The sequence below is a fragment of the Globicephala melas genome, chromosome 2 (genome assembly GCF_963455315.2).
Source record: "Globicephala melas chromosome 2, mGloMel1.2, whole genome shotgun sequence".
Lineage (NCBI taxonomy): Eukaryota > Metazoa > Chordata > Mammalia > Artiodactyla > Delphinidae > Globicephala > Globicephala melas.
The window spans coordinates 65,550,613-65,578,091 of NC_083315.2; the positions used below are offsets into that span (position 1 = coordinate 65,550,613).

A 27,479-nucleotide genomic window follows, 5' to 3' on the forward strand; every position below is an offset into this window, starting at 1 on the left:
ATCTAAATCTGGTGCCATTCCCCTGCACAGTGCACAGCTCCCTCCTCCGCCCTCCGAATCAGGCCCATGGTCCTTACGTCTTGGATTCTGACGGCTCTCTTGGCTTTGGCCTCACCACGGCACACTCATGCCCTCACTGTGTTCAACTTCTTTCTGTTCCTCAAGGCCTCTGTCTCTCTCTTCCGGGCCCTGGCACACGCCACTGCTTCCTCTACCTTGGTCACTCTTCCCAACTGTCCACTGGCGCAATCCTCCCCCTCCTTCTGGTCTCTGCTTTAGTGCCTTCCTAGCCCCCTAGGCTGCATTAGCCGCTCCTCCTCTGGGTGCCTGACACCCCCCAACCCGCATAACCCTGTAATAGTTGCCTGGTCAGACCCTGTGCTCCCCACCGCCACATTCATCACTTCATCCTCAGGACCATCTAAAAGGCAGCAGCACACAGGCAGAGCTCAGGGGATGCCGGCTGAATGAAGGGGTTCAGTGAGAGGTGGGCCCCTCAACACCTCAGTGCCCACCCTCTGCCCAGTCATGGAGGCCATGGGCTGTATCTCATCCATTCCTACATCTCCAGGGCCTGGCACAGGGACTGGCACACAGCAGATGCTCAAGAAATGTTTGCTGCACTAAGGGGAGTGGATATGCAGGAGAAAGGAGAAAACTCAGCTTTCTGGATAGATCTTCAGACCTCTACTCTGTCAGCTGTTCACACACCCACACACCTGCATACCACGCCATCCTCCTCAATGGAGACCCACCCACCTCACAAGTGCCACTGGGAGGTGTCCTGTCCCTTTTAATTAAAACTCAAGACAGGTGGCCTCCTCCCTACTCATTCCTCTCTCTCCAGGTCATTTCTGAAGACTGAGAATCAGCAGGACAGCTGAGAAGGAGTTGTGGATGCGGAGAAATCGCTGGGTTTGCATCTCTGCCTTCCAACCCTCCTCCCACATTACACAGTCTTCCTGTAGGTGAACAGGCCCAGGGGCAGTAGGGCCAGGGGCCTGGAGGTCTCGCAACCAGGAGGCTGGGGGCTGGGGCCAGGGCTGTCCCTGGCTTACTGTTTTTATTTCCTCAAGTCTCCTTTTCTTTTCCACTCCTTCACCAAAGGCCCAGTTTTAGGGGATCCCCTTCCTCCTCAGGTGGGGAAGGCAAAGTGCCTGGTGCAGGTCCATCACCCGCAGTCATGGAGGCAGGAAGGTCTCTGAAGGTCCTGGGAGCCACATCAAAAGAGACGCTCCCGGGCCTGGTCCCTGGGGTGGGACTGAGGGTAGAGAGAGGCTGCTAGCAAATTCCCCTTTCTCCTTCAGGCTGAGCTTCCTCCGAAGACGAAGGTGAGGGGTGACTGTGTTGGAGGAGCTTGTCACCTGGCGGGAAGCAAACCTGGTATGTACTTGCCTAAGTCCACTTCTGGGCAGACTGTGATGAAAAACATCCCGGATGCACAAGCCAAGCAGAGAGGCACAACAGGGCTGGGAGAGAGGCAAACGTTCCAGGAAGGCCTCCTGGAGGGGACTGCAACTTCCACATTTTAGCAAGATTTGGAAAACAGACAGCACTCAAACCACTGGAATTGTGTGTGTGTGTCTGTGTGTGTATTTCAGATGAAGGGGTGTGTGTGTTCTTTGTGGAGGAAGGGAAACCCCCTGACCAGCAATGAGGCTGTGGAATCTTCTCTGAGTGTCTTTTTTCCCCGCAGCACTGGCAGGAATAGTGGACTACACCGCAGGGGCCTGGGTGGCTGCTGCAGAGGCTGTTTCCATCACCTCTTCCCAGCCCAGGGCCTCTACTCTCCCTGCCAAGCAACAGGGATAGTAGCAATCCATACAGAGGAGTGGGTGGGGGACCCGTGAGCCAGTCTCCAAGGACGCAGTTCATTAGGACGCATCCTCTGTTGCCATGGAGATTCCCGGCCCACAGAGCCTGGCTAATAGTTCCTAAATTCACTCAGGCCTCGAGCACAATTAGACAAGATGAATTTTCGAGTTGGAGCATAATGAGACCCGGACGTCCGGAAAGCATATGGCAGCCTCCCAGGGGACGGCAGAGCCCCGGGAGAGCACACTGCTGCCACAAGTTCACCAGGCCACCGCCTCTCTTGGGCGGGAGGTCTGGGAGGCACTGGGGAGCACTTCCCCTCCTTTAGAATTCTTCAGCAGCACAGCCTCTGTCTGAGCAGTGCTGGGGGAACGGGAGAAAGGAAAAATAAGCTCTCCATATCTGTCCCAGGCCCTTCTAGGGAGAGGGCTAGGAGGCTTTTTCCTGCATCCTCTGATAAATTTGCCAACAAATGCATCTCACATGGCTGAAGCTATGCTTCACGCACAGAATAGATCCTCCTATCCATGCAAAAACACAAATATGTCATTCAAAAATTTCTACTTGAACATACACAGGGCCAGACACAAGAAACACGCCATGCGGTTTGCAGCATCGCACGCTCCTTCCCACTCAGGGCATGGGGCTTGCCCTCTGGCAGGGGAGACAGGGCATGTTCAACTAGAACCATCTCAACATGGCAGTGACATGAGAAGGATGGAGTTAGGAGTGAGGAGAGATCAGAGAAGGCTCCCTGGAAGAGGTGGCATTTTGGCTGGGCCTTGAAAGCAGGGATCAAGAGACCTTTTGAGCAGAGAGGGAGCAGAAAAGCACAAGTTGAGTTTGGGGGCAGCCAGCGGACCAGTGTGGCTGGAGGGCAGGGTCTGGGCAGGGGCCAAGGAGGTAAATGGTGGCTCTAGAGGGAAGCCATGCTCAGCTAAGTAGCCCAGGCAGGGGGAAGCCAAAGAATACTGCCACCCAGGTGGGCAATGGAGTCCAGGCTGATAAGACCCCAACTCCACGCTCCCCTAATCCAGGGCATTCCCAAGCCCAGTTTGGGCCTGAACCCAGGACAGGCTCCCAGTGCGGCAGCCCCAGCTCTCATCCCCACCAGCTTCCCTCAATCAGTGTCACCCTTCCAGGCCTCCAGGAGCTCCGGTCAGAATCGAAACTCTCCTCTGACAGGCTCCTGCACAAAGCCCCCAGTGTTCTAAACACAGACCAGCCTCTTGGTGCCCAGTACAGAGAGGGTCAGGGAGAGGGGAGAGTTAAGGTTTGCTGTAGGATTAAAAGTAGGGAGGAAGGAGTTGGGGAGAGAAGACAGCAGCAAAGAGGGGCAACTTGGGCCTGGCGGGCTCTGGGGAGGAACGCTTACCAGGGACTTGCCTCTCTAGGGCACCAAGCTCCTCCTGGCTTCTTGAAGGTCCATGCTTTCTTAGAAGGCAGGCCTACTCTCTTGAGAAAACTGGATTACCATCTTTGGATCAATTTTTTCTCCCAGGAGTTTGCTACTAGCAAAAATCACTGACCCCGCATGATAGAGAAGCAGAGATGGCAAAACCTCCTGTTTGTTCTCTCTCATTTTCTCCTCCTCCCATCCCCACCCCCAATCTCTCTCTGGCCAGGAACGCAGCTCAGTTCCCCGGAAACCAGGATACCCCAATTTTCCAGCCGGCTGCTGCCCCTCTTCTCCTGGGGTTGCCTACAGAGCCTGAGGCACTGAGCTGCAGCCTCTGTGGGATCTGATTTTCCAAATCCAAAAACGCTCTCAGAGCCAAGTCTGTGGAACAAGGGAGATGGTCTGGTTTGAGGGGGGCTGGATCTGGGACACAGAACTGCTGACCAGAGAAGACTCCTCCTGGGTTTCCCGGGAGCCCCTGGACCCCCACTGACTTCTACCCCTCAGGCACCTCCACAGGTTCATCAACCTCCAAAACATGACCCCGGGTCCTGTTTCCTCTCCAGCCCTCACTGTTCCTTTCGGCCAGCTCAGGCCTCGTGCTTGGACTATCACAATGGCCCCCAACGGGTCTGCTGCCCTTGAGCCCACCAAGCGCAATGGGTCTAACTGTGCGGTCCCCCAGCAGAGGAACAGGGACAGAGCGAGAGCCCAGACGGAATGTTGGCCCGTGCCCACTCTCTGCCCTGGTTCACCTCAGTAACTCTGGCGAAGCCTCTGTGTTCCATAGCAACGGAAGGGCTTTTTGTGTTTTGTTTTTTGTTTTTTTTTTAATGGGAGGGAAACAATTTAGGGAGAAGCCATTGGTTAAATGAAATGCTTTTGAGGCACTAATGAGCCAGGCAGTTAAGGGCATGGGCCCTGGGGTGCATCAAGGATGGGACAGAACCTTGGCTCCATCTCGGTTTACCAGTTGTGTGACCGTGGACATGTTACTTAACTCCTTCGAGCCTCAGTATTCTCATCCACAAAATGGACATAACAGTAGCACCTTCCCTCTCCCGTCCCTGCGGCTCACAGGCTGTTGAAAGGATGATAGTAAGATGCGTGTAAAACAGCACAGTCCCTGGAACGTGGTCAGCACTAAGTAAACATTTATCATTAGCATTTTGTTACTGGTGAGTTCCAGTCCTACAGCGCCACCCTCCTTGCCGCTCAAACCCAGGCCAGCCCAGAACAGATGTGCTCAGCAGCCAGCAAAGCGGCAGCACCGCTTCCCTCCGTCGTTTCTCCTTGACCCAGGAAGGCTGGGCCTCTTAATTGCTCTTTGGTTTTACTCAATTTGAAACGAGCAGGACACCAGTTCCCCACAGGGAAAAAATAAATATGCTTCTGTTCACAATACTAATGAGGCTAGAGACGACGGAGGCTGGCAGGGGAGGGCAGCCCCTGAGGACTTCTGCCGGCCCTGCAGAAGGGTGTGGCCCAGTGTTGAGCATCCTCAAGAGGGGAGGAGGGATGGGAGGCTCTGGCTGCGCTGCACAGGCCCCAGATCAGGGTCAGGCTGGCTCAGGTAACCCACAGAACGGGGTGTGGGAAGCCCACTGCGGGGACGCCCACGGATTCACGATCCAGCTCTTCTCCGGGGAGCTCCGGGACCACCCTGGCTGTCATCTTCCTCTCCTCCTATTCAGTCACCAAGGCCTGGAGAGTCCTCTTCCCGGGCCCACTGTGTCGGCCCTGGTTCAGACACTCACCGGCTCCCAGCCTCCAGCCTGTCCCTCTCCTGCCCGTCCTCCCCTGAGGGGTCACTCTCGCTTAGTCAGTTGACAAACATGAGCGAGCAGGAAGCCCGTGCCAGCCTGGGGGAGGCAGGAGGACTCCGAGGGACCCAGGCCCAGGTTCCCCCTCCTTTCTGACCTCTCCCCTCGTGCTCCCCCAGACAAAAGCCTCACAGCTGTGCCCTGAGTGGGAGGCAGCCCCCTCCTCGGAGCCTGGGAGCTCTCTGTTCTCTCAGCCAGAAAGATCTTCCCAGATTCCACGTGCCTCCTCCCTCCCCTCGTTCCACCCTGGGCCCCTGACATCCCCTTTTCAGAGCTGCTCTGTCTAAAGCAGCCCCTCCCATCGCTCTGCCCTCTGACCCCACTGCATTTTTCTTCAGAGCATTTACCACCACCTGACACCTAGTGTTTATGTATTTGTGTTCTGTCCTGTCTCCCCACCCTCCAGGGCCAGTCCCCTGAGGGCAGGGACTTTTTCTGTTTCGTTCACCTGTGTGGATGTGTCCCATCGTCTAGAACGGTGGCTGGCACAGTATGTGCTTAATGATGTTGATTGTCGTGGAATCTAATGACTGGATCACATCCATTCCCCACGTACAACGCATGCGTAACTCACCCTGGCCTCCACCTTTACCTCCCCTCTGGCTACTCCCCGAGTGCACTCCCCACCTTCCCAGCTCCTGACCCTCTATGCTCAGACCTCCCCGGACAACCTGGAAGCTCCAGAACATTTCAGGAGTGACCCTGCCCTTGTCTTTACTCATCTGTGCCTTCCCTCCTCCATCCTTTCCCAAATCCTACTCACCCTTCAAAGTCAGACTCAAATACCACCTCCCCTCGGAAGCCTTGTCCAGTCTCCCAGGGCACAGAACTGTGGCCTTCAGGACCTGTGTTCAGTGCTACTTCAAACACTCCATCAGTATCTGTGTCTGCCTCCCAGGCAGAATTCAACTTCCTTAAAGGTCTGGGAGATTGGTCTCTTCTGTGTGTCCCCCGAGGCCGCACAGTCCCTGGCATGGAACAGGTGCTTAGTGGATGGTAGTTTGTATTAAGATTCAGATTGTTCTAATGCTAAGACCTGTTATTAACGGTTACCTCTTACAAGGTCCACCACAGGAGACAGAACAGCAAGCCAGCCCTGGAGCTGAGAACAGAAGCCCAGCCCCAGGGGCCAAACTGAGGGCAGGGATCCAGGTTCCCTGAGTGTGGACAGCAGATGATCTGAGGTTGGCCATGAGGCTTGGGCGTGGAGCCACAGACTTCCACAGCTGAATACAAGGCTGATCCCACTGTCAGGGAGAAGTGCTGCCTGCCAACTCCCAAGGGATGGAAACCGACACCCCCGTCCCCTTCCTGGGAGGAAATCCAGCCAGCATTCTCAGGGACATGGGACAGCAGGGTTCAGCTGAAGGAGGAAGGAGGGAAGGTGCCACAGGGTGGGCCTGGGTCGCAGAGCACCCCCTCCAGCTTGACCCCACACGCCACAGCTGAGGCTGCCAGTGGCACTGGCCACTCAATCCTTCTCCTGGTCAGTTCTCTGGCCTTGAACACTGCATGGCTAGGACTTTTGCATGGTACAATGCTCCCTACATCCCTTCCTACCCCTTCACTGCTTCAGAGCAAACCCACTCCACAGCTCATCTGACTCTCCAAACACTATCAAGGGGCAAACAGAACTGGACTGATACCCCAGAGAGGTTAAGCAACTTGCCCAAGGTCACAGAGCATGTTAGAAACAAAGCCCAGAATAGAAACTAGGCTGAGATTTCAATTGTCATTTGGAGTCACCAGGAAAGCATGTGCTGAAAGGCTTTCCTGGGGCTGAAGGCAGGAGGTTGAGAGGGCTTTGTCGCCTCCAGAAATCCTACTCCCCTTTATCCTGCAAGTACACAGGCTCTGTCTGGCTTCAAACCCAAAGAAATCTCTGCTCACTGGCTCTCAGACTCAGGAAGCAGCCCATTCCCTGTGGCTTCTTTCCTGGAAGATGCATTCAATAAACAGAGCTCCTTTCTCATCTTCCTGCATAAATATTTCAGGAGACTAAGAAACAAACAGATCTGTGTTTGATATGCTGGCCACTCAGAAAGGAGGGCTCCTCTATCCCAGGCAGGACCCCCGCCCCCTCCCCAGGCACTGCAGCGCCCACCAGGCCGTGGGAAATACAAGACGGCAGACAGAGCCACTTTCCTACAGCAGCTCCTCACCTGGGTTGGGGAACCTGGTGGGAGCAGGAGAGCAGAGTCCAGTTTTACCAGAAGGGCCCCTCCCCTCACCACTTGCCATTCCTAGAAATGGAGAACATGGTCTGCCAAGAGTCTGTTGTTCTTGGGGACACTTCAGTCGCTGCGGCCCAAGAGCACATGGCAGGGGACAGGGGGTTCCGCACAGACAGGCACCGCCTACGGGGAAGGGGGCGCAGAGCCTCCCAGAACAGGTGGACCACAGTCTGGCTGGAGACCTCGGCAACTTATCGGGCCAGTTCCCCCAAGCCTCCTCAAACAATCCTCTTATTTATCCATTCAAACGCTCATGGAGCACATTATTCTTGGACCCGGAACATTCAGCGGCTCCCCACTGCAGACAGGACTCTGACTTCTCAGACTGTCACCTCCTGGGCTTCCCAACCTTGCTCCACCGCAGCCTCCCAACCACATCTCTCCCTGCCCAAGTCATACTCCGCACTCCAGTTAGCCTGGTTCCTCCCTTTCCCCCACGAGTCTTTCCCTCTCCTAAATGCTGTTCTATCTTTGCCTTTTCTCCTATCTTTCTTTTCTCTTGCCCTTCTCAGGATGGTGCATGCGCCACCTCCTCCAGGAAGCCTTCCTTGACCACCCCACCCCACAGTGATCCTGCCTCTCCCCTGAGCTCCTTCATGGTTCGCTGCCACCACTGCCTCCCCGGGGACTGCTCCTGTGACACTCTCATGTGTGAGGGCTTATCGTTCCAACTGAGTTACAAGCATCTAGAGAGCCAGGCTCTAGCTCTTGTTTCAGCCGAGTGTCTGAGGATGAGGGCTGCGTCTGGACTGGGCTGCTCCAGAAAGAAACTCAGCTCTGAGGAAATTTTGATGCCCAGGCCCTACCTCCCAGAGATTCTGATTCTGTTGTTACGGGAGGTGGGGGTGGGTGCAGGGAGGACCAACTACATAATCTGCAGGGCCGCTTGATCAAAAATTATGAAGAATTTCAGGACAGTGTCAGCAGAGTACTAAACCAAGCATCGCACAGGTCACACACCTGTGACACTGACCCTGAGCACAAGCATATAAACCTCCCCAGGTGGTCTGCAGCCAGCATTAGAATCACCGCTAATGGCAGCGAGGAGCCACTAAAGATTCTGCACCTCTGAGCTCCCAAAACAGTGCACGCATCTGCGTCTCCTTCACCTCTGCAAGCCTAGGCTGCCTGGGGCACAAGCAAATATTTGTAGAGTGAATGAATACGTGAATGGATGGAGAGATATGGAGCTGGAACCAGAAAGCTGAGAAGAATCTTTTTTCCATTAAAAATGTATTCAATTATTAATATTTATTATTAATAGATAAATAGAATAATTATTCCTCTATATAAAACCAAACATTAATGTTTTAATATTCCTATATTAAAATAGATCCAACATGCCTAGAGAGCACAAGTCTTAAGTGTTCAGCTTGCAAAATTTTTACACAGGTACACATTCACCTAACCACCATCATTCCAGAAGGGTCTCTCGTGCGCTATCCCAGTGAATACTACACCCCCAACCCCCAACCAGGTCACCACTGAAAACTGGAAAGAATTTTCATCGAAGAAAGACTCTGGCTGAAGGGGGCAGAATCAGCACAGGGGAGGGTGTATTAAAGAGATGTGGAAGAGGCTGGCTCATAAAATTCCCTTCTTGTGTGTGGAGGGCTGACGTTTACTCCAAATGGGAGGCGGTAGGCACAAAGGTTCAGACAGGCTGAGCGACTCAAGGCTCAAAGGCGCAGGGCAAGCCAGGGGCAGAGCTGGGACTCGAACTCCGGTCCTCAACCTCCAAGTTTCATAAACCCGCAGCAGTCTGGAGTGAACGTGTGTGTGTGTGTGTGTGTGTGTGTGTGTGTGTGTGTGTGTGTGTGTGTGTGTGTGTGTGTGTGTGTGTGTGTGTGTGTGTGCGCGCGCGCGCGCACGCTGGAGGACGCAGCTCAGAAGGAGACTCTGGCTGTAGGGTCTGGGAGAGCTGGGGGAGGGTAGCTGGGCAGCAACAGGGCATAGGCACATCTGTAAGCTCACTCCTGCACCCAGCCTCGAACCAGGTGATACTATCCTAAGCTAGTTGGGAAAACTGAGTCCCAACCAGAGGGGATCAACCCAAGATCACACAGCCACACGGTGTCAGAGCTGGAGTTTAAGCAGGGGGCTCCAAAATCCGATTCCAGGAGTCTTCTCACCAGGCCATAAGCAAGTCTTCCTAGAAGGAGACTTAGGGCCTCTCTGCCCCCTCCCCACACCCTGTCTTCTCAAGCCCAGATTCAACCTTTCTGGCAGCCCGAGGCAGATGAGAAAGGCCAGTACCATGCAGTGGTCCCAGCCAGGGGTATCTCCTTGGGGGAGAGAGGGGCACGTGCTGTGCTCACCCAGGCATGGGAAGATGCCAGCAGGAAAACTGGGCTGGGGGCCCGGAACCCGCACTCCTACCTCATGATACGTGGGCTTTGTCAATGTCCACTCGCCGCTCTGCCTCCAGGGCAACATGGGTTGGGGTGGACCATCTAAAGTGCAAGTCAGGGCTTCCCTGGTGGTGCAGTGGTTAAGAATCTGCCTGCCAAAGGAGGGGACACAGGTTCGAGCCCTGGTCCGGGAAGATCCCACATGCCACGGAGCAACTAAGCCCGTGCGCCACAACTACTGAGCTTGTGCTCTAGAGCCCGTCAGCCACAACTACTGAGCCCGTGTGCCACAACTACTGAAGCTCATGCGCCTAGAGCCCGTGCTCCTCAACAAGAGAAGCCACCGCACCGCAACAAAGAGTACCCCTGCTTGCCACAACTAGAGAAAGCCCACGTGCAGCAACGAAGACCCAGTGTAGACAAAAATAAATAAATAAATTTATTAAAAAATAAAGTGCAAGTCGGACCACATCACTCTTCTGCTTAAAACCCCTTGGGGAGTCCTGGCACCACCAGGGGTGAAGTTCACGCTCATTGGTTGGGCAGCCCTGGCTCCCCAGCTCCTGCCTGCCTCCCAGCCTGTTCGTCACTTGCCGTCCTACCCTTTCCACCCAGCAACATCCAACTCGCCTCTCTCCTGGAATAAGCCAGACCTGCGCCCCCCTCCATGCCTTTGTTTATGCCAGCCCTCTACCTGGAATGCCTTCTCCTCCGTTCATCCACCTCTGCCTACTCATCCTTGACGGCTGACATGAGATCTCCTCCTCCAGAAAGCGTCCTGGGCCCGCCACCCTGTCCCCATGGCTTCAGAGTTCTGTGCTCACATCTCCACTCCCCCGCTCACTGGCCTCCCTTCCCCACATCCCCGCGGCCGTGTGTCCTTCTGAGCCACCATCTCCTCCACGAGACTGCGCTCCCCCAAGGAGGGGGCAGCCTGGGTTCATCCCTGCATGCTCAGTGCCACGTGCTTTGGGCCTGGCACACAAGTGCTCAGCAAAAGTTTTCTGAATGAATCTAAGGCCTCATTTGATTTTCGTGAGGGTGAGGGGTGGGGAGGGTGGTCGGTGGTCAGGGAGCAGGGCGGCCAGGGTGCAGAGGTGCGCAGAACAAGGCTGGTCATCCTCTCCACGTCTGTTCCCTGGGCAAAACAGCTCTCCCCTCCTGTCTCACCTTCCCCCTCAGGAGCCTCTCCTGAGTCTCATTGCTTAGGGTCTTGCTATCAGCAAGCTAAGGCATCATCCCTCCCAGGGGAATTTATATTTTAATAACATCTAGAAGGCCCCAAGGAACTGAATTCTATAGTGGCTTCTGGGAGGGTATTCTTTAAAAAGCAACCACACAGCAAGGTCAGCCGTCCACTGCCAGGCCAGCGCGCTGCTAAGTTTCTGCATGTCCGTGGGGCTATGTAATCAGACGCACCAGGCTCAGTTCCCAGCTTATCCTTCCCCACTGTGTGTGCCAGGGTGAGTGCTGCCCTCTTGGAGGCTCAGTCTCCCCACCTGTAAGGTGGGAATGACAGCAGAGTGCGGGGGACCGTGCGATAATGGATGTGCACTGGCCGGTGGTGGGGGCAGGTTCAGCAGAGCAGTGTGATTCCTGCTGCTTTTCTAAAGCAAAGGCCCACAGAGCGTGCAGCTCCCACGGCCACCCCCCAGCACTCTGGTCCTCCCGGGGCCTGCAGAGGCGAGGCTTTGTTTGTGGCTCCTGAGCCCCCCTCTCCTTCCCTCCGCCCACTCTCCCTTCCTCCCTCCCTCTATCCCTCCAAGCCAGAGTTCCAGGGAAAACTTTGTCTGGAGACTTCTCAAGCCAGTGATAAGGCCTGGCCAGAGGAAAGCTCTTAGCAACCCAGACTCCCAACCCAGAGGCCCTTCTAATGGTTTCAGAGAAACAAAGGAGGGAAAGATTGCCTGCAGCTCTGCGTGCCAGGTGGGCCGGCTTCCAGGAGGGAGAGTGAGGTTCACGGGCCGCCTGTGGAGGCCAAGGTGGCGGCCTGGCATGTAGGACACATGAGCCACCAGATCTGGGTAATCACAGCCCCACAGCCGAGCAGAAAGAGCCTCAGAAGTCGTTCCTTCTGCCTTTGCCATGGCCTGACCAGGCCCTGGGGCGGGCTGCTCCTGGCTGGTCACTTGGGGAGCCAGTCCTCTTCGTTTGGGTGCTCACTGCCAGCTAGACTGAGTTCTGAAAGTCTACTTTCTGGAACTTTCTCCCACCCCCACTTCTGAATCAGTCCTTGGCCTGATTTCTAGTAGAAGCCTAGAAAAACCCACTAAACGGAAGTTCATCCAACCCAAACCTGCCACTAGGCAGGAGGGAGCCCCAGTTCCTGCTCAGCCACTGGTGCCCCTTTGAGTAAACCTTCTGGGGCCTCAGTTTTCTCCTCTGCAAAATGAGGGAGCCCATTACATCTCTTTAGGGTCTCTTCCAGTTCTAGCAGTCTGTAGATCTCTAGGAGTAAGAACTTAGCCCAAGCAGCAACACCCAGGGAATAGTCTAGGCTTGTTTCAAATCCTGCCCAATCTCGCCCCTTTACACCAGGTACCCCACGGTCTATCTCACACCTTTTCTACCGTGCACAGCCCTTTGATGAACACTGTGAAAGGTACTAAAAAGAATCAGATGTAATCTCTGGCCTCAGCAAGCTCGTAATTAAGGAGTCAAGGTTCATGTTCATAAAGCAATCAGCAAACAACGTAACACCTTGGGCTTTTATTTGTATCTGGTGTAGTGAAGACTGGGTGCTACAGGAGTTCTCGGGACAGAGAAATTAACATGGATGCAGACCGCGAAAAGGCCAGTTTAACAGGACAACTCAGGCCCTGAAATAGCCTCAGTGCGTAACAGCTTGAGTTTGTCCTCAGATATCATAACGATTAACGCAGGAAGGTAGACCCCTGGGCTTTAGAGGACAGATGTGTGCTAATAAAAAGTTATCAGATGGCTGCTCAGGTACACAGAAATCCCCTTTCCCAGAATTCCAAATTTCCCAGAATCCCAAATTTCCCCATGCACTCCTGCAAACTGATCTTTCACCCGGAGGTCGGCAGGGCAGGCAGAAACAGCATTATCTTTAGGAAGTTAAACAAAAAACCTCAAGAATTAAATCGTTTTGTCCCCATCCACCAACACCTTTCTTTTCATCAGCTGTTCCGTGTCTTAGAAATTCCGCCAGATCCCAGATCAGAAAGCTGTTAGTTCTGAAATCACACTTAAGGTGTTTAAACGGTTTGCTGTAAATGCTTCAAGCTACTGGAGCATATTTCTTTCCATAAAGCTAAAGGAAAAGCAAGTCTGAGCCCCAAAGGCATAAGGACGCGTCTGGAGCAAAGGTCAAGGTCCCTTGCCACGGGGGACAGGATGGGATCTCTCTGCCCAGAGACCCAGGCAGGACTGTGCTCTGGGACCCATCCTCCCCAGCCTCCCACAGGGAGCTGGGGCTTGCAGGGAGCCAGGATGATACACATCAAGGTTCGGATGCTTTATTTGGCTCACTTTTCAAATGAAAGCAGGACGCCCAATTTTTACTGCCAGATTATTTATCCCAAGCATATTAAAACAGCCAAAATAGAATAGGAAGAGAGAAAAACAACTTTTTATCTGCACCCAACTAGCCTGACGGAGCAGAAAACAGATAGAGGCTGTTTGGAAGAGATGAACTCCTCTTTTTCATACCAACAGAGTATGAATCAATTCTGAAGTCAGGACTACAGCGCAGGAAAAGTGGGTTAGCTATTGAATGGAACTGCCAAACTCTGAAGGCCGTGAAACGCTGGTGATGGGAGGGGGCAGGAGGGAGCGCGAATTAGACATGACAATAACCATCCCCTTCCATGACATCTACGACTGCCTTACTTACACATTACAGCACCCTAGTAAGGTTGAGTCCTAACTCCACTTTCAAAGATGAGAAAACAGAGGCTCAGAGATGTTGAGGGACTAGCCCAAGGTCACAAGGTAAGAAAAAGTGGCAAGAGCAAGGCTTGGATCTTCTGCCTCCGGGCCCCCTGCTCTGGTCCCATGTTTTGGGGTCATTCCAGCCTGATGGAATGGCAAGCCAGAAGGCCCGGGAGGTGGGCTCAGGCCCTCCCCAGCTTTGAGACCCTAGTAAGTTACCTCCCTGCCCTCTCTGGGCCTGTTTCTGCTACTATGGAAATGGGAACAGTAATAGCACAGACCTCAGAGGTAATCAGGAAGATTAAAAGAGTAAATACATATGAAACACTTTTTATGTGCCTGGCATAAACTAAGCACCCTCGAAGGGTTAGCTACGTTCGTTGTTGTGTTTATTTCACCGTCAGCTCCTTGAAAGCAGGGACTTAACACCTGGTGAAAGGCTCCAAACAGCCTACTAAGAAGTTAGTATTTATTATGATTAGGAGTCATTCTCATATTCCTAGAAAGCGTGGAGTCCACGAAGGCAGAGGGCTGGACCAGACGACCTCAGACGGCTCTAGAGTTAAGCCCTGAGCGTGGGGGCTTCTTCCCAGGGATTAGCGTGAGCACCACCCAGAATGAGCCTCCCCACATTCCCATCTGCAGGCAGCCAGAGCCTCCCACAGTGTCACCATCTGTCTCACTCAGGGGCCAGTAAGTTTAAGCCTGTGAAAAATGTCACCTTCTCTGAGCTCGGGCAGGGCAGAAACCAAAATGCAGACACCCACAGAATTCCAACATTAAAAATTCTGCATCTGTCCCTATGGTTTTACTGTAAAGACCAAGGCCCAATCCAGATAAGGAGAAAGGTTTAAAAAAACAAAATCAGTCATAATTGGGCCCAGTAAAAATGGAAGGTAGAAATTTTCCTGCCAGAGCAAAGTTTCCTTTTGGGGGAAAAAAAAAAAAAAAAGACCCCTCCCCAGAGCTGCCTGCGAGCCAGGAGGGCCCCTGCCCTCCCTTACGCAGCCCGGGGAGGCCCTGGGAGGGCAGCAGAAGGCTGGGCAACGGCATGTGGCACTTCCACACCCCTTAGGTCAGTTTAAGAAGTGGCCCAGTGACAAGCCATCTTCCAGCTGCGGGGAGGAGGAAGGAAAGAGTGCCAGAGTCAGGAGGCCCAGGTCTGGACCCTTCTCTGTTCTGCCTCACTGGGCGAGCTCTTGCAGCTGCCTTGGCCTCTCTGTGCCTGATTCCTCATCTGTAAAGCGGAAATAACAGTAATCTACGCCATGAAGTCTCTTTGATGATGAAATGAGCCAATACCTGGGCTTAGCCCTCACCAATGCCTGGCATGCAGGAAGTGATCCTGGAGAGTTGTTTTTGACTCCAGACGTCTGCTCATTCTGCCCTGTTCCCTCTGCCTGTTATCCTCTCCTCAGCTCCCCCCATTTCACCTGCCACCTCCTACTCATCCTTCGTGATTCAGCTAACAGTCACTTCTGAGCCCCCTGATTAGGTCCGGCCCCCTGCTATTATTCCCAGAGGTCCCTGTATTGCTCATTTCATAACCCCCAGGACACTCACTGTCAGCATTTGTTTAATTTTCTGTCTTCCCGGTGTTAATAGCTAACGCTAACTGCCAGGCGTGTGGTAAGTGCTTCACACAGATCAGCTCATTTAATCTTTACAATCATCCTTTTAAGTACTACTATTATCAATCCCAATTAAAGGATGGGGAAACAGATGTTCAGAGAGGTTAGGCAACCTGCCCAAGAACACACTGCAAGTAAATGATACAGTGCCATCTGTCTGACTCGAAAGCTGGCCTTCTTAGGCACCCCCTGGGAATCAAGGGCCATCCCAAGAGAAGGCTGCTTCTGGTAAGGGCTGCAGGCCTGGTCCACAGACCTGCGTTCCCTAGACAAAGCTAGCTTCGCGGGAATGAAGAAGGCCCTGCCTCTGCCCCACCTTGTTCTGCTGCTGTGCTGGCCGCCCTACCTATAAGCAGCCTTATCTAATGCCGGATACCACGTGCAGGATGTCTTCCTTACCCAGCACCATTCCCCCAGTCATTCACATTGTTCCCAGCTCCAGCAAAGGCCACAGGAAAGTCTAAGCATGATACACCCACGAGTGTCACCCTCAAGGCGAGCACACCTCCATGGCAGGGCCACAGACACACAGACAGGGGCCCTACGCTTTGGGGGTAGGGGCTGCAGAATATGACAGAGCCCCAGCAGGAGAGGCCTGGAGGTCAGAGGAATGTGTGCTCTGGAGTCAGACAGCCCAGGTATAGATCCCTGCTCCCCCACCCGCTAAACCTGCAACCTTGAGCAATTCATCGACTCTCACTGAGCCTCAGTTTCCTCCTCTGGAAAATGGGATCATCCAATAATAGAATCACTCTCATGGTGAACAGAGTAAATGCAATCATGCCCGCCCAATGCCTGCTTAATAACTGTTATTCTCATCTTCACAGGATGTGGACCATTACGTGATCAGATTGAGAAGGTTCTGGCTCAAAGTCAGAAGATCTGGGTGTGCATCCCAGCTCTGACCCACATTAGCTCTGTGACTAGGGTGTGGTCATCCCTCTACTCAGAGACTCTGTTTATTCATCTGTAAATAGGGGGAACCCTCCCCACCATGGGACGGGCGTAGGGATTCACTGCAGTAACCCATGTGTGTGTTCTGTAAACAGGACAGTCGTGAGCAAACCTGGGCGCCTCCCATCGCTGTGTTAATTAATTGGAAGGAGGGTGCCAGCCAGAAACCAATTACCAAGTCCCTCCAGGGGCCTCTGCGGGGGTGGGGGTGGCAGGGGGGAGGGAGAGAGGAAGGGTGAGTGGCAGTTCCACCCCCAATCCCCCCCTCACCTCCCACCCTACTTGTGCCTCCTTCGCAGCTGGTCCCACACTCCAGGCCCACAAAGGAGAGGCTCATTCTAAACAGCTTCTTTTCATGTGGAAGCCACCGGATTTGCATCTGTCCTTCCCTGGCAGGGCCTGCTCCCAGCCAGCTGCTCCGAGCTTCCCAGGCTGCAGGCGGCTCGGGGCTGGGGCCTGAACCTGCGGGGTACAGGGGCAGGGAAAGAACGAGCTGATCAGAAGAGGGAAGGAGAGGGGGCTGGGCACAGAGGGAATTTGCACATTCCCTCATCTCCTGGACACCAGACAAATTCTGTGGCCAGCTATCCAAATCAGAATCTGGGCTGCCCCGGTGCCAGGAGCCGGCGGCAGCTGAGGCCATGTCTGCTCCAGGCTGGCCAACCCGGGAGAGAAGTGGAAAAACTCACTCCATCGCTGAGCTGCCAGGGTCTGATGCTGCCAGGCCATTGGTCCAGCCAGTGTCCGTACACTCAAACTGGCCGAGCCCATGTCTGTGCTGACTCCACAGGCTTGGCTGGCTGTGGGGTGATTCTGGGGCCCTGGGGAGCCTCACAACCCTTCCCAGATGCCTCTAGGCACTGCCATAGATGCCAAAGTGGCAACACCCCCAGCCGAGAGAACACAGGGCCTCCGGGCACACTGAGGAAGGGAGTAACTCGCCAGGGCTTTTCTGGAGAGTGAGGGAGAGACAGCAGAGAAGGAAAGGGCCTGTATTTACGAAGCACTTACAGCATGCAGCCAAGACCAGCCTCTCCCAGCTTGTGTCCACTGGACCTTGACACTCCTAACCCAGGACGCTGAGATACCTCCTTCCACATCCATCTCCTCAAAGGGCCTGGACAGCAGCGGCTGTGGCTATGCACTCTGTGACCCTAATGCCTAACACAGGGCCTGGCCCAGAGCGGGAGCTCAGAGGGTGCTGGCTGAACGAATGAGTGAATGTTAGCTAGATACCTTCTGCGTGAGGATGGTAGCGATCTGGAAAAAGCCCCGCGAGGAAGGAGGAGGTATGGTGAGTGCATGGAGTGTACAGGAGGCAGAATCCCCACACTACCCCTATGTGTCTGGGAGCTGGGTCTGTGCTGGTACCTCTCAGCCTTTTAACTGAGGTTCTCTCATCTCTTCTCGCAGTAAGAGCCAGACAGGAAAATGGTGCTGGGAAGTGGGATATCTGGGGGTCCAGGTATCCTAGGTAGACTGCATCTGGGTCCATGAGTTGAAGCAGAAGGGCTTGTAACCCCCTTCCCTATCCTGACCCTGGGCTCCCTCACACCCAGACCCAAAAAAGGGAGAGGGAAACCCAGACACTAGCAGTCCAGGCTGGGGCGATGCAGGGGGGCAAAAACACCTGCCCCTGCTCCGGCTTCCTGAAGTCCCCCCTCACCGGGCAGCCAGGAGGAAAGAGCACTGATCAGGAGTCAGGAGGACCCAGGTTCCAGCCCCTCCAGCCTCAAACTTGCTTGAGCGGCTTTAGGCAAATCACAGTTCTGTTCCCTGAGCCTAAGTTCCCTCATTTGTCAGGGGAGAGAACTGGATGATTAAACTGCTTGAACATTCTGTTCTCCTATAAGCCGCTCCACAGGGGCCCTAGAGACATGTGATCTTTGCCAAACAATTAACTGTTATTAGCTACCTGGGCAGGACAACACCGTCCTATCACATTCAGCAGGAGCCAGGGGCTCCCACCAGTGAGCTGAGCTCTGCTGGAACAGGGGCAGGAGAGGAAGGCTGACCTGCAGAAAGAAGGGCCAGGGCGCGGCTGACAATACTGCTTGTGGACCTGGAATCGACTGCTTAGAGGGGGATGCTGGCATCCAGTGTCCTCTCTTTGCCCACATTCCTTCTCCTAAGTCCTTCCTAGCTGCAGCAGGCATTCCTGCTGCCCAGGGTACTTTGTTCTTGGTCCCCTGGCCCCCTGAGCTAGCCTGGGGAACTTGGAAAGCACTGAGCTCAGCAGCACCTAACTTAACAAGGCACAACTGGGAACAAGGCTACCCAGTCACTAGAAGCCACCACCTTGCTTACCTAGAAGCCACATCTCTGGTCACATCACAGACAAAAGCCAAGAAATCACTCCAAAGGACCCCTGAGCAGCGAAAAGGAGGTGGTAAGGCCTACGTTACAGCTCACAGGCTTTTCTTATAGCCTATTGACTAGTACTCTACACACTTTTCTAATATAGTTTGTTCTGTTTTTCCAGGTGAGTGCAATTTAGAAACAGATATTTAGACACAGAAAAGCACTGCTAAGTGCTAAGTCAGGTATATGACTGAAATGGAATAGAGACAGAAAAATTATAAGAATCAGGCACAAGGATTTGAAGAATAAAATCATCTGGAATAAAATCATCTTGTTACTGGGAGGGCCGCCTTCACTCCCTCACCCTTGACTTGCCCTATGGAAGGACACTGGACCAAAACTGGGAGGAGGCTGGGCCTTGACCTCCTGTGGATATCTGCAGGCTGGGAAGCTGCATCTGGTCCTTCCGTCTCCTCTCTAGTTTTTCTTCCTTTCTTCTCCTCCTCATTATATAAAGAAACTAAGGCAGCTTACTAAAATATACACAATAAAATAGAGTTTAAAACATCATAACCAGGAAAAATGTCATCAGGCTAGAAGGTCACGATTCAAAATCTGCATGGCTCTGAGTCTCTAGTGTGTTAGGGCAGGAGCCCCTCCAGAAAACTCCCAGGTTTTATATGCAGCCTCACCAGCTGTACCCCACAATGAAGGGGGCTAGTTGTATGTATGAGAGGGAGGGTGGCAAACGGAAAACAGAGCCCCTCTGCCCCAAGGAAGTGCTACTGAGGATCCAGCAACTGACCATCTGGTTTCCTCTTCTCCACTTCCCAGGCTCTCTGAGCTAACAAGATTGTCACCTACAATACAATCCACACCTAACCCTGGCCCTGAGGATCTGCCCTGCAGGGGGTCTGACACAAAGGCTCAAAGCAAGGGTCCAAGGGGCAGGAAGCTGGGGCTTGCCCAAAACGGGTGACTCTGCCTAGAGGCAGCAAGAGCCAGGGCCTCACCCTCTAATCCATTCCCTCCCCAGCCTACCACCCCACTAAGCAGTGATCCCACCTCCCAGACTCCTGTTAGGGTTCTTCTTGTAACCAGACCAACTTCAGAGAAAAAAGAGCTTCCTGGTCTCCATCAGAGCTGACTTCCTTGCCAGAGTTGAAGCTGTCCCAAAGCCCCGCAGAAGGTGGAACCAATTCCCGCATTTCACAGATGGGAAAACAGAGGCCTAGAGATGGAAGTGACTGGTCCAAGGTCACACGGCCTGTTAGTGGCTGATTTAGGACTACAGGCAAGGCCTTCAGACTCCCAGAGCACTATGGTTTCTTCTCAAACTCAGAGAGGAGCCTTTACCAGCAGGCTTTTAGGCTTTTAGGCCTGCCCCCAGGCCCCTCCCCTGTAGCCCTCTTGCTCCTCCAGCCCTCCCCACTAGTCTGTGAAGGGCTGGCAAAGGAAGAGAAGACAGGGTTAAGGTGGGGGTTTTATTTAATCCTCTGAGCTGGCTTAAACTGATACCACATTGGTTAGAACAGGAAGAGAGAGACAGAGGGATTTGGTGGGGGATGGGGTGGAAGGGGGTGCATTAGTGAATAATCACTGGATACCAAGAGGCCAGGCCTGCCAATAGGTTTAACAGACAGGTACTCACCTTCATGGACTCCCCACCCCAGGGCCCAGGCCTCCAAGCAGTGCCCCTCTACCACTGGAATCACCCAGTCTCCAAGGTGCAGGGCAATGGAAAGATCACAGGCCATAGTTCAGGATAGGCCTGAGGGCAAACCCCAGCTCTGCCACTTACTCACTGTGTGACCTCAGGCAAGTTACTTTACCTCTCTGAGCCTCAGCTTCTTCCTCTGTTAAAGGGGCCTGAACACACCTTCCTTGCAGGCCTCCTGGGAAGGAAGGCTGCCTGAGCTCACATACTTAAAGAGACACAGGGGAGGCATCTAGTCAAATCTCGGTGCTGTTATTACAAACCTCACATCCTTTATCTCTCATCCAGGCCCATCCATTACTCTTCTACTCCAACCTGCTTACGTCTTTGACATTAATAACCTTAATGACAATAATCCTTCCCAGACAAACAACATTTGTATCATTTCAAATCACTAAGCATCCTGCACCCTGTGGGTCACAGCAGCCCTGCCAGTAGTAGCCAGAGCTAAGGTAGCCCCTCAGCCCCCAAGTGCATCTTCCCACAATGTTTCCAAGTCCTGATTTCGGAATTGAGCCCAAAGACCCTGAATGAACACGCTGTCTTATGGCAGATCTCAGGGGGGCATGGGTAGCCCCTGGCGTATCAGATGGAGCCAGAATCACCTCTCCCATCACTTCCATGGTTGACCCGCCATCCGGCCCACTGCTCTGACCACAAACAAGCTGCCCTTCCCACTTTGGCCTCCACCTCTCCAATTATGAGAGCCAGCGGGGCAGCTGGTGGAGTCTGGCCTTGGGTACATGGCTCCACAAACCCAAGGCCAAGCCCAGGCTGTGATCTCCTTACCCTGACACAGCTGTCTGAAAAGTGTCACAATCACACCCTTGATTTTATTGGCTCTTCAACTGCCCGTCGCCACCCCCAGGGTCCATATTATCATCCTGATCCTCACATTCCACAGGAGGAAACTGAGGGCCAAAGCAGAAGGGCCCAGCCAAGGTCACCCAGGGGATTTGGGATAGTGATGGAGAGTGAACTCGGGTCTCCTAAACCCTGGACACTTTCCACTATCCAGGTCTGCTTCCCACTTAACTCTTTCTTCCCCACAGCAGGGAAGCTCCCAGTCTCTCCAGTAAACCTGGGCACCTATGACAAGGTCCAAGAACTCTCCTCCAACATGGGAGCTGCCACTGTGCGCTGCTGCCTTCCTCGCCACAGTCCCTCCCCATATCTTCCAGCCGGCCACGGCAGAACCTTTCCCATGCCGGGTAGCAACTCCCAGGACTGGGGAGAACCTTCTCCACAGGCTGCCTGTGGAGTGGGGCCAGAGTTCCTGGGATGGGCGGCAGAAGCCGGCAGGTGGGGTGGGCTTTCACCTCGGCGGGCCTCCTCAGGGCGGCAAGCCCATTCCCACACCCACTGCCCAGCTCCAGTCCCTGCCAGCGACGCTCCCTGCGGCCCGCACCAACGGGGACCCCACGGAGCTGCCCCACACTGCTCTCCAGGGGTTAAAAATGCAGCATCCTAAACAAGGGTTAAAAATGCAGTCCTGGGGTTGAGCCGGTGCGAGGGATCCGGTCCAAACCAAGGCGGCTGCCAAAGCGGCATCCTCCCCCTTCCCTCCGCGGTCCTCGGGGGGCCGGAGCGACTCGGGCGACTGGGGGAGCAAGAGAAGCGCACGCAGCACCTTCCCGACACCAGTGCCCCCTCCCCACGCCCACACCCCCGCGCTCCCCGCAACCCAGGCCTGGAGCTGCAAGCGCCTGCTGGTGCCGGGCGCGGCGGGCGAGGGACGCTTACCTTTGTGACAGTCATGCAGAAACTCCGGGGCGGTGCGGGGGCGCGGGCGCGGCGTGCGGGGGCGGCGGCCGGGGTCGGCGGCGGGCCCCGGGAGGCGGCGGGAAGGGGGTCCGGCGCGGCTCGAGCGCTTCCCGCGCCCCGCGGGAGGCTCAGCCGAGCCTGGGGGCAGCACTTCGGGCGGGCAGCGCGCAGGGACCGCTCGTCGGCGCTCGCCCGCCGCTCGTCGCTGATGTCAGCCCCGAATGTGCATTTATAATAGATGAGCCTCCTTCGCCGCAGGAAGGCGAGGCAGGAAGAAAGGGAGCGAGGGAGAGGGCCCGGGCTGGGGGGCGGGGGGAGGAAGAGGGGCCGGGAACTCGCTACAAAGGAGGAGGCGGAAGGAGAAGGAGGAGGAAGCGCACGCCCGCCCGCCACCGTGCCCCGCGCCTCGGGGCTCGGTCGCGGGCCGCCGGGCACCGCTGCTGGCGAAGCCGGGGGCCGGCGCCCAGGCCCGCGGCCTTAACCCCTTCAGGCCCACGGCCGCCACGCGGCTGGGCAAGGCTGGGTCCTGGCACCTGCTGGGTGGGGGTGGGCAGCGACCCGGGCTCTCGGTGCCCTGTTGGCCCCGGGACGCTGGTGAAGTCACACCCTAGACGGCCGAGGCGCCTCTTGGGCTGAGAAGAGCGCCGGGCTCGCCCCCTGGAGGTTCACAAAGTCGGCCAGGAGTGCCGCGCTGCTGGCGGCGAGGGGCGTGGCACCGCCCGCGCGGAGCTCGGCCCGCACCCCTGCCTCGCGCAGACCTCGACCCGAGGGGCGTGGGATGGGAGGCGCCAGCCCTGGTCCGAGTCTCATTCCCGCAGCGAGGCGGTGGCCCAGAGGGGCTCGTAGCCAGTTTTACAGAGGAGGAAACTGAGGGGCAGGGTGGAAAGTGACTTGGACAACGGCACGCAGCCAGGCGGGCGTTTCTCCAGGAGCCCGCTCTTTCCTTGTCGCCGCAAGCTCTGTACCGAACCTCCTGTGATAAAAGCTACGTTCTAGAAAGAGGACGGGCCCTGCCCCAAGTGTGTCTGTACGACCCCTGGGTGCGGCGCGGCTTTGGGGGAACACAGGTGCGTCCTCTGTGGCGAACTAATCCTGACCTGGGTCACACCATATCCTGGAAATGCTTCAGGGACTTGAGGGACAATCACCTGAAAGTGTCCCCGCAAGTCTTCTGAAACCAGTCCTCCAGCTGAGTACCTGAGCAGAACCGGTTTCGGCAGATCCTGAACCGCTGAGACTGCGGAGGGGCGGGGTTAGCGGAGATGGAGGCGGAGGGATCGGCTACGCATCACAATCTCCTTCCACGCCCGGAAGTGCTGGATTCCTGCTGCTGATGATCATGCAATTCAATTAACTAGACGACGTGGTCGCTGTGGTGCGCACACCTGATCTGTGGAAGGTGCCGGAAGAACAGAGAGCAGATCGGATGGCTGCCTTCAAGGAGCCCACTGTTTAGAGCAACAATATTAAAGTAATCCGCAGCTGTAGAGCTCTTTGTGGATCATCACGCTACTTTTATTTACATTTTCTCCTGTAATCCTAAATTAGTGCAACAGTATGAGGAAGGAATTACCATTCTCAGTTTGCTGATGAGTGAACAGACAAAGAGAGGGGCGAGGACCTCCCCCAGATGATACAGTGACAGACCCAAGACTTGAACAGGGTCTTTTTCAGTCAAGCACAGCACTGTGCTTTGGATCTGTGAATTCCAGGACCACTCACACCTGCTGCCTTATTTGAGCTTCACACTTGTCTTGGGAGGTGGATGGACAGCTAGTGGTCCTGTTTTCACCCATGAGGAGCTTGAATGACTTACTCGATCTCTTGGGTAGCAGATGTTGTCGCAAGCCTCAGGCATCTCCTTTGTGCGGACCCTTCCTAGTTGTGTTCCCATGTTGGACCTCATGCTTTTGACCACATTGCTCACCTGCCAGGAATGCCCTCCTTATTATTCTGCACTGATCCAAACCCTCCCGGCCTCTCATGGCCCCACCTCCTTGCCAAACCCCTGACAACTCCAACCCCCTGGTTGCCCGTGTTGCATGTGGGTCCAAGTGTCTGGTCTTGTTTTCATGAGCTTCTGGTCAATATAGACTGTGAGCCCACAGGCGTTCTGAGCACCAAGGCATGCCTTCTCTTACCGTGTACCCCTCAGTGAATATTTAATGCCAGTAGGTGCTCAGTGAACATTTAATGCCACCAAGAACAAATTAAGCAAAATAGATCTTCAACCTGCAGCAGAAGAAATTTAAATAGGCTACATGAACGCATTTGCCCTTAGCGAGCTCTCCAGCATCAGAAGTGGTCACATTCCCTGTCTGGGCTGTCTTGGGCAGGTCAGCCTCAAGCAAGACAGGAGGATGGACCTCAAAACCTTTCCAAGGCCCCTCCAGCCCCTGGAAACCGTTAAAGGGCAACTCAGGAACACTAGTCACCCTGCCCCCATGACTGTGACTCATCCATTTTTATCTCTCATGGATATTTAAAATCCCAGATTGTCATCCTCGGCTACCCAGCATGCCTCTTGGCACCTTCCCCACCATCCACCAGCATTGTGGGCTCTGGGAACGAGACAAATACTTAATATCAGCTTAAGCCAAATGTAATTAGGAACATCAATCTGCTGCCCACAACCCACATGACACACTCCCAAAGCAGAAAGAAAATGTTTCTGATTCCTCACATGCTGCTGGCTCGCCCCTTCTGTCACTCTCCCCAATCAGAACAGAGGTCTGGAAGAGCTAGGGCCCTCTCAAAGAACTTGGCATTCCCTCTGCAAGTCAAGGGCTTGGCCCCTAGGAGATACTCAGAAATGTGTGCATTTTCTGTGGTGTGAGTGTCTATACCACAATACCTCCCACCTCCTGGTCCCCTGCGACCTGGCCCATCTTATAATTCTCCCCAAAGCAGAGCCTGAGAAAGGAATTGGATGCAGGTGGCTTAATTGGAAGGTGATCCCAGGAAGCAAGAGTGGAAGAGTGAATGGGGTAATTAGTGAGATTGGGAAGGAGGAAAAGCCAACATAAAAATTGGCTTTATATTGTGTGTTCTCAAGGTCACTGCTGGAGCCAAGGGGGCCCACTTCCCTGGAGGCATCTGGGATGTGTCCAGATTGCCTGCCAAGAGTCATTCAGTGGGCATTCATCCATGGGCCCCTCTTCCCCACTGTTTGAGGGCTGCCCCTTATGGCATTACTTCAGCTTGGAGAATGCCCTGGGGCAGAAAGTAGAAAGACACCCCCTCCCCACCAGCTCTTACTTGAGGTGGGATGCTGTTAGTTCAAGTCTGAGCTCTCTTGGACCATCCACTGAGCTATAGGTGAAACTGGAGGGAGGCCGAGGGGACGTGTTAAAAATTGTGGAATAGGGCTTCCCTGGTGGCGCAGTGGTTGAGAGTCCGCCTGCCGATGCAGGGGACACGGGTTAGTGCCCCGGTCCGGGAAGATCCCACACGCAGTGGAGCGGCTCGGCCCGTGAGCCATGGCCACTGAGCCTGCGCGTCCGGAGCCTGTGCTCCGCAACAGGAGAGGCCACAACAGTGAGAGGCCCGCGTACCACACACACACACAAAAAATTGTGAAATAAATGAGAGTTTGCAGTGGAAGCTCTGGTCTCCTTTAGACTCTTTCATGCCTCAGTGCTGTAATCCATGCTCTGTCCTCAGCCTTGAATACCTTTATACCTCTTTCTCTGCATGGCAAACTCCTATTCATCTTTCAAATCTCAGCTCAGAAGGCACTACCTCTATGTAGCTGTCCTGATACTACCTCCACTGTTGCCTGATTCACACTGTAGTATAATTATCATAATTAAGTATATTTGTCCTGTCTCTTTTGATGGGGCTGTGACCATGTGTTCTGTCTCTTTCTTTTTTTAATCACAAAAAGCAGTTGACACATAGGAGATGCTGGATAACTGCTCAACCAATCCAATAGGGCTGCCACGGGCACCTGCAGCTTCAGCCTTAATAATCCCTTGGCTCAAATCCCAGCATGCCATAGGGAGACATCTCGACATCAGGCTCTGACCCATTCAGTATGTTTGTTTGCCTAGCTTTTTCCCAGGCCCCATATTGGATACCACTGTGCAGAGGGAGGAGGGCTTGGTCCTTGCCTGCAAGAAGCTTGTAGTCTCCTAGGAAAGACCCGCAGCTGTGACCACACATCCCAGACCGTGGGTGGGAGCTGCACTGTAGCACGGGGCCAGGGGGAGGGAGATTCCCAAAGTTGTGGAGCCCATAGGAGGGAGGTTCTCCTCCAGTCCTCACTGGCTGCCTCGTTCATGCCACCCCCCGACACACATCCATATACCACCTGCCCTCAGGAACTCAGTGTCACGCCCTGCAGATCCTACTGTCCCTCAATTCCTTTCCTTCCTCTCCGTCTCTACTGTTACTGCCCTAGCACAGCAGTGTGTTTTGACTGGTCCTTCTGCCTCCTGCCTTATGCCGAACAATCCATTCTCCACCCAGCAGCTCATGCACCCCTGACCAAATGCACACACATCTGCCTCGTTGAAACCCATCAGGGGTTCCCAGCTGCCTGTGGGATGAGGTCCAAACCGGGTCCTCCAAGACCCTTCCCAACCCCTGCATCTCTGTGTTGTCTCTCTCATCACACTCTTGTCTTTCTCTCCACCTGAGCACCTTCCAGACTCTTCCTCATTCTTTCCTCAGATGTTGCCTCCTCCAGGAAGCCCTCCTGCACTGTGACTGGGATGGTTTAGATGCCCAGCCTCTGTGCTACTTTCCATAACTCCCCGAGCCTCCTTCTTTTCTGTACTTCTGCATTCTTTTTTTTTGTTGTTGTTGTTTTTAATCATTTCCTGGTTGTGTGTTTGACTTCCTGCTGGAGAACAAGCTGCTTGAGGACAGGGATTGGCTCTTTCTCTTAGTAATTCCATCACACAGCAAGAGCCTTATTCAATACCCTTACCTGCATATAATTCTTCTGGTCTTCATTTCCTTCTTTTTTTTTTTTTTTTTTTTGGCGGTACGCGGGCCTCTCACAGTTGTGGCCTCTCCCCTTGCAGGGCACAGGCTCCGGACGCGCAGGCTCAGCGGCCATGGCTCACGGGGCCAGCCGCTCCACGGCATGTGGGATCTTCCCGGACCGGGGCATGAACCCGTGTCCCCTGCATCGGCAGGCGGACTCTCATCCACTGCGCCACCAGGGAAGCCCCTTTCTTTCTTCTTTATTGTCTCCCCATGCTCTCTCCCCCTTACCTGTCTCCACTGGTGCATCTACTCTTCCATCTGCTTCAAGTCTGTATGTCTGTGACCTCCCCACACCTCTTCACTAAATCCCTAGTGACTACTTTTCCCACTCTGCCCCCTCCCCTCCTGGCGCCCCCTCTGCTGCTCTTCATGTCTGGGTGTGGGGCTCTCCCCTCTCCACCTCCCCTTGGCTTTCATGGTTTCTCTCTTCCTCCTGTCTCTCCTTCAGCTCTATCCTCCCACCACGTCTGCTTGTTTTTGTCCTACAGCCTTTCTCATCTCTGTGTGTTTCCCTCTCCCTGTCCCTGTGGCTCTGTCTCTCTCCTCTGTCCCCCTCGCTCTCTTTCTTTGTCCCTCACCCCCTTTCTCCATGGCCTCTGTA

At 54.4% G+C, this 27,479-nt stretch overlaps 1 protein-coding gene across 1 annotated transcript in view; it reads right to left on the reverse strand.

Annotated features, from left to right (window-relative positions):
- Positions 1 to 22,300, reverse strand: part of CORO2B (coronin 2B) — a 139,566-nt gene extending 117,266 nt beyond the window's left edge. Inside the window, exon 1 of the mRNA XM_030875136.3 lies at positions 21,863 to 22,300. Coding sequence (XP_030730996.1) covers positions 21,863 to 21,877 — 15 coding nt within the window. The 5' untranslated portion in view covers positions 21,878 to 22,300. The remainder of the gene's footprint in view (positions 1 to 21,862) is intronic.
- Positions 22,301 to 27,479: the final 5,179 nt, after the last annotated feature.